At 42.8% G+C, this 12,578-nt stretch overlaps 1 protein-coding gene across 1 annotated transcript; it reads left to right on the top strand.

The window, feature by feature from the left end:
- The first annotated feature begins 443 nt into the window (after positions 1-443).
- b4galt4 (UDP-Gal:betaGlcNAc beta 1,4- galactosyltransferase, polypeptide 4) lies at positions 444-9,011 on the top strand. The gene is made up of 8 exons (XM_086177270.1): positions 444-485; positions 623-751; positions 2,660-3,076; positions 3,258-3,490; positions 4,616-4,803; positions 5,248-5,370; positions 6,642-6,746; positions 7,504-9,011. The coding sequence occupies exons 3-8, from the start codon at positions 2,821-2,823 to the stop codon at positions 7,637-7,639; spliced, it is 1,041 nt and encodes a 346-aa protein (XP_086033396.1). The 5' UTR covers positions 444-485; positions 623-751; positions 2,660-2,820; the 3' UTR covers positions 7,640-9,011.
- Positions 9,012-12,578: the final 3,567 nt, after the last annotated feature.

Consider the following 12,578-nt stretch of genomic DNA (forward strand, 5'->3'; position numbering starts at 1 on the left):
TTGTTAATCCCAGAGGAGAGAGCGGCCACAGACGCTCCACCACAATGAGATCAAATAAATAAATAGGAGGAGTAGCAGGAATAAATGAATAACAATAAAAAAAACAAAAATTAATGCAAATCAGTTACAAAAAATGTGTACATAAAAAGTGGGAGTTTTAATAATGATAATAATAATAACAGTGACAATAATAATAATGATGATACTTTGTATTGTTTTTATATTATGTATATTACATTATTGTTTATAGCATTTTAATTAAATTGATTATTATTTTTTTCAATTATGATGATTAAAATTGTTCCTAATCATACCACAGTTACATGTGTAGCGTGACTCAAGAGGAAACGGAAATCGAGCCTTTAACTTCAAAATTAACGCGTCGTGGGCTCTTATTTTGAAAGGCCAGATCGGATGTTGTTGCAGTATAGACGCTGGCTTGACAGTGATGTCTCCGGTCTGTCGCTCCACACCGGGCGTGGAAGGTAAGACGTGCCAGCGAAAACTAGTCCCGTTAAATTTGGCCAAATGCACCGGAATGCAGGAACACGCCTCCTCCGCCCGGTCAGGCTGCGCCTCATCTTTAACCTGAACTTTAATTTCTTATTATTTTGTTTTGCAGTTTATGTCACAACCGCATTCGTCAGCCGCAGCTCTGCTGGTCCGAGAACCGAGAACCGTGCGGCGGCCGGCCGCCTCCGGGGCCGCGGCCGGGGGCCATGAGGAGCGGGACCCCGGGCTGGTGTGAACGGTGGGGCCGCCGTCGCTTCCACACCTTTAAACGGGTTGAAACCGAGGGTTAGCTTAGCATTAGCTAACCCTAGCTAACACACATATACACACACACACACACTCTAAACAAAAATCCTCTGAGGGAGGTCAAACTTTTCTTTTTCTCCTCCAAGAAACTATCCCATCCACATCACTCACGTGAAAAACCTTTTCGCACACACACACACACACACACACACACACACACACACACACACACACACACACACACACACACTTGTGCTGACCGTTACACACAATACTCGAGTGCGCAGTGGCGTAGTAACCAAAGTAACTAAGTGTATGTATGTGTGTGTGTGTGTGTGTGTGTGTGTGTGTGTGTGTGTGTGTGTGTGTGTGTGTTGGGGTCTGCAGCTGTGTTTGCTGACTCTATAAGTGTGTAGGTCCTGCAAAAAAATCCCACCTTCTAAAGCACTTCACACACATACACTGCTCTCTCTGTTTGTGTGTGTGTGTGTGTGTGTGTGTGTGTGTGTGTTTTGCCAAATAGCACTTAGTCCAGGAATTGAACTCCCTACTTCGCCATTGCAGGAATGCTGGCAGCTCCAGCCCACATCCTCTCCTCCTCCTCCAGATGTTGTGCAGATGCTGCACGTCATTAGCACCTAAATAGCATAATAAGCTAATGTAAACATAGCTGCGTGGTAAACGTTGGATATTCTTGATCTTTTGTGGCTGGAAATGGGGAGAACTTTGTTTTTTTTTGTGCAGATTACCGTCCCCGTCTGATGGTTTTAACAGAGAAAATAACAACCAGGCGCTTTTTTTTTTTTTTTTTTTTCACTTTTTTTGGGCGAGAAAAAGATGCACAGCTGGTTTGGAGCTGGATTTCCTGCAGCACCGATACAGCCGTCACTCAAGTCTCTGGGAATAAATGAATATTATAATTTAGTGTCGGTTGCCAAACCTACATGTCTCAGCTCTAAGTGAGGACTGGTGAAATATAAATACTGTCACAAGCAGTTGAGTCAATTCAATTAATGGGTTGAAGCTTCTTATTTTATCTCCACTTGTTACCGTCTTTCAATTATTTAGAGAAAACATACCGTAATTTCCAAACTATTGAGCGCACCTACATATAAGCTGCACCTGCTAAAAATAACTGAATAATATATGTGTACATATATATATATACCGCGGGCGTCCACATTGTAACATGAGATATTCATATTTTTTTAACTTAAGGCGTCTTCTGTGTCGGAATTGAACGGCCTCAGAATTTCATGTGACGAGGATAAATATTTTTATCCCTAAAAAAAAATCCATAGAATAGCTGCATTGTTTAAGATGAAGTGTGAAAAAACCAGTGGCTCATAGTCCGGATATTACTGTTGTTTTTATTTTGTAAATATTTTGAAATTCATTAATATTTCAAAATATGTATTTATTATTTTTATTATTTTTTTATTATTTTATTATTTATTATTAAACTCCTTTACATATTTTGGATTTCTCTTTTAAGTACATAAAAAAAAGAAGATATTCTATCCGTCTCAATGGGAGTTTATTAATAAATTAATAATGAATAAAAATAGTCACAGGTCGGGGTTCAGTTTTCCGGATGGAGAGCCGATCGTTTAACAATACGTGAGGAGAATGAAACTGGAATGCGACACCGCAGATGTTCGGGGGGCCGCGGCCGCAGACAGGCGTGGCGTTGCCGCGCCGCCATATGAATGGGTCACGGCACAAAAGTAAAGAAAAGCGGCTGTTTGGAGCTGTTTTTGTTTGCTAAGATACCATCTCCTATGCCTTTTCACATTTTCGTTTTGCACGGGGAGGGACCGGGGGGGGGGGAGGTGACGTGGAACTCAAGCTCAACCGTGGATATTTACCTCCCATTTTTTTTTTGTTTTTGACATTTCAGTAATAAAGAGTCATGCAGCACGTCGGGTCGCCATGGGCTGAGCGGGAATTCCAGCTGACAGTGTTTAGCTGAGATGTCCCACATGGAGGAGACACCCTGAACCTCAGCGAACAGCATCAACGGTCGCCGCTGTCAGTGTTTCCTCACGCAGCCGCCAAGCCATGGCCTGCGGCGTATGTTCCCCCGCTTGCAAGATCCTGCGGAGGGGCAAGTACTTGTTCCTGCTCGTCCTGCTGCTCTCGGTGGCGGCCTGGATCGCCACCTTCTCGGGGGAAACCGTGAAGTCCGCCGAGCTTTCCTCGGCGCCGCCCGAGTCCCCCGCGAACGGGAAACGAGCCGACTCCGGGACGGCGGCGCCGGACGTCTCGCGCACCCTGCCGCCGAAACCCGAATGTCCTCGCAAGTCGCCGCTTTTACGTGAGTTGTCTTTTCGAATTCGACTCCCCCGACGTGCCGACAAACGGTGATTTTACACAGTTTGAAGCCGCGACGGAACGCTAGAGTGCCGGGTTTTTTGCTGCCCAGGAATGACATTCAGACCGAGGTTATCCGCCCGGCAGCTCGGGTTTCGGGTTCAACCTGTCGACCGTTTTCGCAGGGGGGGCGGTGAAGCTGTCCTTCGAGTCGTCTCTGAAACTGGAGGACGTGGAAAGCAAGAACCGACGAGTGACGGAGGGCGGATACGAGCCCCCGGACTGCGCGGCGAGGCAGAGCGTGGCCATCCTCGTCCCGCACCGGAACCGAGAGAGGCACCTCCTCTACCTCCTGCACCACCTGCACCCCTTCCTGCAGCGGCAGCAGCTCCACTATGCAATCTATGTCATCCAGCAGGTACTAAGAGCTCTTTTATCGGGATTTTTACGCTCTGTTTTGCGTCATCGCGGCTGCAATTTCCACCTACAAGAGTGCAATACGTCACGTATTCTGGATGCGTGTACAACTCTAGACAGTCGAATTACAAGTTTTCCCAGATCTGAGCTGTCGCTAAGTAGATTTTTTTTGTGATACGAGCCCAGATCTGGGTAAAGTAGCATTTAAAGACGGTGGTTCGCGCCGCCCGCTGCAAGGTAGCCCCGCAAAAATCACGGATGAACATGAGCTCGGTGTGTTTGACGTGGACTCGTCCATGAAGAGATGGAGTTGTGAGATGTGGAGACGGAAAACATCGTCTGAGAGAAGGCAGGAGACATTTACGAGGATTTGGAGCAGCGGACAGCGGAAATGTTGTCAAAGAGTCGTTTGAAGAGTCGTTCGAAGAGTCGTTCGAAGAGCCGTTCGAAGAGTTGTTTGAAGAGTCGTTCAATAGAGTCGTTCAAAACTGGGATTGTTCGGTGGTTTTAAAAAGAGGAGCCGCTTTGCTCCGTCCATGAATGAAGTTTAGAGTCAAAGTGTGCACGTTACATTTAGCATAGCATTGTAGCATTACGTGTGGAGCCAGTTTGAATGCCAAATGAAAAACTCCACCAACCTCCTCCACCAGCATCTTCATCCAACTGCTAAATACACAAAATAAACCCGGAGTATTTCTTTACATTCTCTGTAATTATGTATTATTATTATTGCAATACATTTTTCTTATATAAAATCACACAGCAGAACTGGAGGGCTAGAACAGATTTACGGTGTTTCGATTCATTTCAACGGGAAAATTTAACTCGATGAGTCAGGAGTTCGGTAAAAGAGCTGCGTTACCGTACGATCGCTCTCAGCGCACGGCCCTATTCCATGATGTGATTTATTTGTGTGAACAGACATCTGTAGCTCATAACAGCCTTGAGTTACGACCACAGAATGAACCACACCAAACATACTTAATGTGCGAGGATGGTTTCAGCATTTCGCCGTGAATCTTCCAGTCAACACAATTGCTTGGCCTCTATAATCACCCCTTTGCGCGTTTCCTCGGGACGGATAATTAAGTCGGACGCAAATTGACCTTTCCCTTGTTCTGAACAGGCTGGTGATGCCACGTTCAACCGCGCCAAGTTGCTCAACGTCGGGTATTTGGAGGCGTTGAAGGACTTCAGCTGGGACTGCTTCATTTTCCACGACGTGGACCTGCTTCCTGAAAACGATCACAACCTGTACATCTGCGAGAAGCAGCCCAAGCACCTGGTGGTCGGCCGGAACGCCACGGGATACAAGTGAGTGCAGGACGAGACGGCGACGGCGGCGCGAAAACACGAAAAGCCTCTCGTCCTTTCGCATCTCGATTCTCCCTTGAGAATAAAGTTTCGTGAATAAAGAATAAAGTCTTACATAGAAAATGACAACGGTTTTAATGATCTGGTACCGAAAGCGCGTCCTGTTGTTTCGCAACCTTGTGGAGGTCTCGTAAAATATAATCATTCTCAAATTCCCGGAGCGGCTAGAACGTCGTCCGTCCCCCCCATTTTGCTTTGATTTTTCCCGACCGTGCAAAGAGCCGATGCGTCGCCGCCACCGGCGGCGAGGACGGAAAATCAGCCTGGAAACGTGACTACGCGAAGAATTCTAGTTGCTAAAAGTTTCCGAACAGAAACAGCCGCCTCTTTCCCTCCCTCGTTTCACAACCGGGGCGTGTTTTTCCTCCTCGGTGTTTCCTCCAGGCTGCGTTACAAAGGATACTTCGGCGGAGTCACGGCCTTGACCAAAGATCAGTTTTTCCGTGTGAATGGATTCTCCAACACGTACTGGGGCTGGGGCGGCGAGGACGACGACCTCCGCATCAGGTGAGGATCCGTCTGCGCCACTGAATGTCTTTTCCTGTAAGTTTTTTTATTTATTTTTGTGATTCTGCAACTTTTAATCCAGGGGTGTCCAAAGGTTTTGCAAAGAGGGTCTGATATTCCTTTTTTAAACATTAGCAATGAATGCAAATTCACTATTTAAGTTGTTTTTTGTTTGTTTGTTTGTTTGTTTTGTTTTTTTTTGCAAATGGGGAATGACAAATGAGGAAAAAGTATGCCTGGAAAAAAAAAAAAAAATTGTGTTCACGCCTCTTGGTCGACACACAGTTGTTTCATATTTCAAGGAAAAAACAAAAAAAGTGGCGCCCCTCGCTGTCAACTTTCCTTTTTTTTTTTTAGGTACAAGCTACTTAAAAAAGTGTCCAAGTCAAAATGATCTACCTGCTATTAAAATACAAGACATACAGGACTGTCTCAGAAAATTAGAATATTGTGATAAAGTTCTTTGTCTTCTGTAATGCAATTAAAAAACAATAAATTACTTCATGATATTCTTATATTTTGAGATAGGATTTTTGAGTTTTCATAAGATGTAAGCCATAATCAGCAATATTAAAATAATAAAATGCTTGCAATATTTCAGTTGATTTGTAATGAATCCAGAATGTATGACATTTTTGTTTTTTTTATTGCATTACAGAAAATAAAGAACTTTATCACAATATTCTAATTTTCTGAGACAGTCCTGCATATTTATTTATAAATATATTTAGAATTCTTTCCGTGGTCAATATATGTTGGCGTACCTTCCATAACTCCATGACCTTACTCTGATGACTTGTACTCTAAATTGAAATTTCTCTGAATTGCACTTCTTGTAAGTCGCTTTGGATAAAAGCTAGAGTTTAGCAGCACTTTGCGTGGCGACCCATGTGTCCGTAAAGGTCAGATGTCAGCCTGGACGTCAGTAAAGTGACAATTTCATAATGAGGACGGACAAGGGTAATATTTTAATACCATGCCATCGACCCGCACTACTTTTGCGATCGACGTGTTGGGAACCCCCATTTCTGACCCTGATGACTCAACTTTCCCGTGGCGAGAGATCTGGCCTCAGATCTGCCGCCATCTTTTGGTGAAATATAAAATCGCTTTTATCACACTTGTGTTTCATACCGCGGTCAACAGCGCTGGCGGCGGCTTATTATTGATTTCACGCCAGAGGCTGCGGGCCGCTGTAAATCTTAACACGGGCCGAATTTGGCCCGCGAGCCGGACTTTGGACACGCCTGTCTTAATCCGAGCCCTTGCAGGGTGGAGCTGCAGAGGATGAAGATCGTGCGTCCGCCTGCAGACATCGCACGCTACACCATGGTGTTCCACAAACGGGACAACGGCAATGAAGTCAATAAAAACAGGTTGGTTTTCACGTCAGGGTTCGGCAACCTTTAACGCTCAAAGAGCCATTTGGACCCGTTTCCCCGCAGCAAAGAAAACACCAAATGAACACCGTATATAACGCTTTTTTTTTTTTTTTTTTTTTTTTTTTTTTTTTGCATTTATGCTATGTATAAACAAAATGTGTTGCAATTTTTTTTAACCATTGAATAACTGCAGAGAAAACAAAATAACTCCGAAAAAAGACGGTGGATAGAAGGTTGTTTTTAAGGAAAATACTCAATGTCCATTTATGAAAATATTTATTTTATTTATTTAGGGTAAAAAGTGGCATCCTTTCTCTGCGTGCACAAAGAGCGACAAAAATATTTTTACTTGTTTTCTTTAGATTTATTATTATTATTTATTTACAAGATTGTCGCCCCCTTCAAATTGAAAATGACATACATTTTAATCAAATATTCGCTCATTATTTCCAAAATTCAAAAGGGAGCCGCATCAGCGGGATTAGAGGGATTCTTTTGTCACAACACCGTAACAATTATAGTGTCAATAAATATGAATATAAATGGAGACAATTAGAAAATAGCAAAAGACGTCCACAAATAGACGGCAGAGAGAAGAATAACAAGGATAAGAACGGACAACAGATAAAAAGGACAGTATGAACAGAGTGACAATAGCAATTATAGCGATAACAAAAATTACGGACGAGCTAAAATAGACAACATATTGAGTTCATGACGCGTGTGGTTCTGCTTGTGTTTGCCTTCCCAGGATGAGGTTGTTGGGTCAGACGGCGCAGGTTTGGAAAAAAGACGGACTGAACAGCTGCTCTTACAAGACCTTGTCCACCGAGAGGCTTCCTCTCTACGTGAACGTGACCGTGGACATCGGAAAGCCTCAGGATTGAGATCTGGGACGGTTACATCCAAAGGGGTATTTTATATTCTTATAGCCTCCTTGGTGCAGGATAACGACTGAAAATATAAGGAATATCAAGCACCTTAAATACATTTAAAGAGAAAGGAATATGACAGATAAGCTCAGTTTTTAGAGGTTCTCATTTCATATCGCACTGTTTCTTTATATCACAACCCTTTGCTTGAAGAAACAGCCGTCAGTCCAGGAAAGACGGAGCGGACGGCGCTCCGGGTCTCGGCCTTCCGGCCGTCCATTTATTTAATATTATTTCTATTTTTTCTCGGGGGGGGTCGCAGAACGCCCAGCAACGCACTCCAGCCGGCACCCGTAAGATCGCGCCGGACGCTAGAAAACCGTGGCTCAAATGCAGTCAAAATTTGGAAATCTTCATAAGCATGCCTTATTTGTTAGAATAAACATTTTCAAATTGATATTTATGTGAACGTTCGGCGGCGTGTGGCCACCGAGGAGGTCAGCGTGGCTCGGCCATCTGAGAAGTTTTTTTTTTTTTTTGTTTGTTTCTGAAGAGCTGGCTGGTGTGGCGACCTTTAACCTTTCATACGATCAGGTTACCGTCATTTCCTCACACAAAAGGAAAACACCTCCATCCAAACAACAGGTCAATCGCAAAAAAAAAAAAAAAAAAAACATCTGGAAATGCGACGGGGTTCAAACGTGCCGCCAACATCTGCGACGCCAAACAACTTCTACGGTTTCAGTGGACGCCGCTGCTCGTCTCCCCGGACGTTTCCACGCCCACAAACTGCTTCAGTGCCTTATGGGATCCATCAAAATCACAAAATAATCCTGTTCTGAGCGAAGACCGGTCAACAGACCCGGAACCTGTGCTGTGTAAACGCTTGGCGAGGTGTGTGTGAGTGTGTGTGTGTGTGTGTGTGTGTGTGTGTGTGTGTGTGTGTGTACTCCGCACCATGGGATACTCAGTTTGCATCAAGTTTATCAAACGCTCATTTAAGGGACGTCGCTCCCTCTGTAGCTTTGTCACGATATTCCGCGACCTTCTTCCGTTAAAGCAGAGTCAAATTTCTTAATCTTGTAATTTGCTAAAAAAATTCTAAGTGCGGTGAAATCGGTTCCCGCCACAAAACAAACATCAATATGACAGAAAGTGCTTGTTTCAGTTGCGATTTGTGTCCCTGAGCATTTTGTTTTCTTTGTAAGTTACACTGAGAACCACAGATAAAGATTTTCCCCTTTGTTTAATAAACTTTGGTATCATATCTTGTGTGCTGTTAATCCCTTATCAGTCCAATTTACATCCATTCCTCCTGGAGCTTTATAAAGCTGTGGATGATCTCATGTTTCAACCACTAGGTGGTAGAAAGACCCAGAAACAGCTCGACGCTTTCCAGTCCGATAAATGAGCCAGAAAAGTGACCTTGTCGCGCCGAGGCGCGACGGCTTTGGCTCCTCGGCTGCCTTTTTTTTTAATTTTTACTAAAAGTACAAAAGGTGGTCACGCGGTGAGATTGTGAAACGAACGGGAATTTTTACCCACAAAAAAATCCTGCATGATTTAGGATAATATTTATCTGGATTTCAAAAAACAACATGTACTGTTTTTAATTTCTTAGATATGCTGGTAATATTACCTACAGGTGTGTGATTTTCTGATGACCAACGGCAACAGATTTTCTGCACAAATATATGTGAGTGTGTGCATGTGCGCATTTAGTTTCCTCATAACTGAGGCACTTTTTTTTTTTTTTAATATGTGGAAAGAAGTAAAACTTCCACGGGTGAATGTGTCACTGAGCCGTTAAAATGCTTCTAGGCGTTTCCATAAACGAGTCTCAGATGTTTGTGCGATATTATTATGTAATAGTATTTTTCTGCAGACGTCACCATGCTTTTTATTTGACTTTCTTTTAGTATTTTAGTATTTTATTTGCTATTCGCAGATGAATTACTGCTAGTATTAAAAACTTTCATGATTCCCACCGCATACTGTACATTATAGTTCAGCGATTCGAGTGAATGAGTGATTTTGCAGCCTGTTATAAGGGGGATGGAAGTGCACTTCATTTTCCATTTGAATATCGTGTTTTTTTTTTTTTTTTTACAAACAAGCGTCTCTGTCTCGTCAGGACGACAAAAGCATGCGGTGTTTTGATTTAATTTAATTTTCACCCTGCCCTCCGTGTCTAATGCCACCGTTTGCAGTCACAGTGACGATATTATTCACTGTGACCAAACACCAGACCGCGATCTCCAATTCGCCTGCAGGTCTTTCACAATAACACCGAAACAGACGATTAAAAGGAATTATATATACTTGAAAAAAAGCCTATGTGGCTGATCTTAACTTTCCCAGTGACATAAATCCATCCACAAGTGTAAAAAGGGTGGTCAATATTATTGAAATGTAGATAAAAATATTAAACTGGAGGAAACGGCGCAGTCTATTCAACGTATTGAAAAAATAAAATAAAATTAGCTGCATAGATAAGATAAACTAGTGATCCCCATAGGGATTTATAAATATAATTATAATAAATCAAATGAATATAATGTCAGAAATAAAAAATAAAACAATAAAATAAAAATGAATATAGATATAAATAGAGAGACGGTTAGACGACAGAAGATCGCAAGACATCCACGAATAAATAGACAGCAGGGAGAAGAACATAATGATGGACAACATAATGGACCAGCAAAGGTGACAAACAATATAAACAGTAAGCTCAGAAATAATCCAGCTGAGTAAATCAATCCCGTCCACGTGGATACAAACACGCTGATAATTGGGGTTAAAATGCACCGAAACCCTCGTTCTTGCATCAACAGGGAAACATTTAGTGAGAATTCTTGGGTGTTTTCTTCAAGACGTCCTTTCCACTCCCTGACAGTGACCAGGACATTGCGCCACTGTGAGTCCATGTACCGACCGAAAAGTGAGGACAAGAGCGTCCACTTGTTATTTAGTCACAATGACTCCTCAGCAACGACTTTTTTTTTTTTTTTTTTTTATCAGTGCAAAGAAAGAGCGGGGTGTCTGGGGCTTTGTATGGGCAGAATGATGTCATGTCCTCTTCCTATGCTGCAGAAAGACGCTTTGTCTTGCACAAACCGGGGCCAGTCATCGAGCTCACATGTGACCACACACCCAGCACACACACACCAAAAAAAAAAAAACGATGTTCTGCAAAGCGGTCCATTAAAATATTCCCGCTCGGCAGAATATGAAGTGCGAAGAGTTTCACGTACAATAGCTGTTGTGAAATTGTTGAGAAAGACACTCCGGGTGGAGTTTGTAGTGCCGTTTTTTTTTCTCTCCTCAATTTTCTCCCACAGTGCAAAACCCAAACAAGTCAGTCTCCAAAAAGACAGATGTTTATATTTGCTTTCGCGTCACAAATTCCACAATAGGGGCCCCGAAACTTTGAGTCCAACTGAACCCAAACAAGTCATCGGACCGCCGTAACGGCACCCCCTTCTGAGCTCATCACTTCCTGTTATCGATTCCAGCGTGTTTGCCCGAGGTCTCAGCGGCGTCACGGCCGCTGGTGTTTGTTTTTTGGTCAGAAGGATTCCCTCAAGGGCGGAAACCAGGCGGGAGCCCCTGTGCCACTCACTAAAAGACTTTTCTGGAAACAAACACGTCACCAATGGATTGAACGAGCGAATCGCTACAGAATCGGATTCGTTTCGTGTGTTGAGGTGGATCTGAGATGGTTGACGCCCGCGTGTGCACGTTTGGTTGAAAATGGGATCAAAAGCAATGGCAATACGTTGGGTTGAAATTACATTAAAAAAAAAAAACGGGAATAAAAAAAAAAATGTAAAATCGGAAAAAGCTGAACTTGGTGTCGTTAGCATGTTAGCTGGTCAACATGCTGGACGGGAAAGAGGAAAACAAACAAGTAAAAATGACATTGATCATTTTCATTTCAAAATAACTGCTGAGCCCGGATAAATGCAAAGGGTTGACATGCGCATTTGCAGGTTTGATTGAAAATTGGATAAAAAACAAAAGCAAATTGAATTTACATTTAGAAAAAAACAACATAAAAAAAAAAACATTTGAATGAAAAAATGTAAAATCGGAAAAAGCTAAACTTGGTGTCGTTAGCATGTTAGCTGGTCAACATGCTGGACGGGAAAGAGGAAAACAAACAAGTAAAAATGACATTGATCATTTTCATCTCAAAATAACAGCTGATTTTACTGATACATATAGATTTATATCTATATATATTTGTAAATGCACAGGCCAGTGTCTCCCTGAGTTGTTGCTGAGCCTGGATAAATGCAAAGGGGTGGCACGCGCCTTTGCACATTTGATTGAAAATGGGATCAAAAGCAATAGCAAATTGAATTTACATCAAAAAAAAAAAAAAAACAATTGAATAAAAAAAAATGTAAAATCGGAAAAAGCCAAACTTGGTGTCGTTAGCATGTTAGCTGGTCAACATGCTGGACGGCAAAGGGGAAAACAAACAAGTAAAAATGACTGATCATTTTCATCTCAAAATAACTGCTGATTTTACTGATACATATAGATTCATATCTATATATATTTGTAAATGCACAGGCCAGTGTCTCCCTGAGTTGTTCCCGAGCCCGGATAACTGCAGAGGGTTGCGTCAGGAAGGTCACCCGGTGTAAAACATTTGCCGAAACCAAAAATGCGAATCGAACCTAACGATCCCACGGCGGGTCGGTCGCGGCCCGGGGTAACAACGACCCCCACTGGTGACGATGACCCACGGGGAACCAGTGGAAACTGGGCTACTGTGGGTAGAAGAAGGAGAGGAGGAAGGCGTACAGAGACAAGAAATATATATTTGTAAACATTTCCTGGTTGGGAAAAAAACCACAGCGTTTAGTTTTCTACGCACTCAGAGTTTATCAGTTTATCATTTTTACGATCTTCTTTTGGATCTCCATCTAACCCTATTTTC

The sequence above is a fragment of the Fistularia commersonii genome, chromosome 29 (assembly GCF_037954325.1).
Source record: "Fistularia commersonii isolate RoL2024-O1a breed Wild chromosome 29, RoL_Fcom_v1.0, whole genome shotgun sequence".
Classification (NCBI taxonomy): domain Eukaryota; kingdom Metazoa; phylum Chordata; class Actinopteri; order Syngnathiformes; family Fistulariidae; genus Fistularia; species Fistularia commersonii.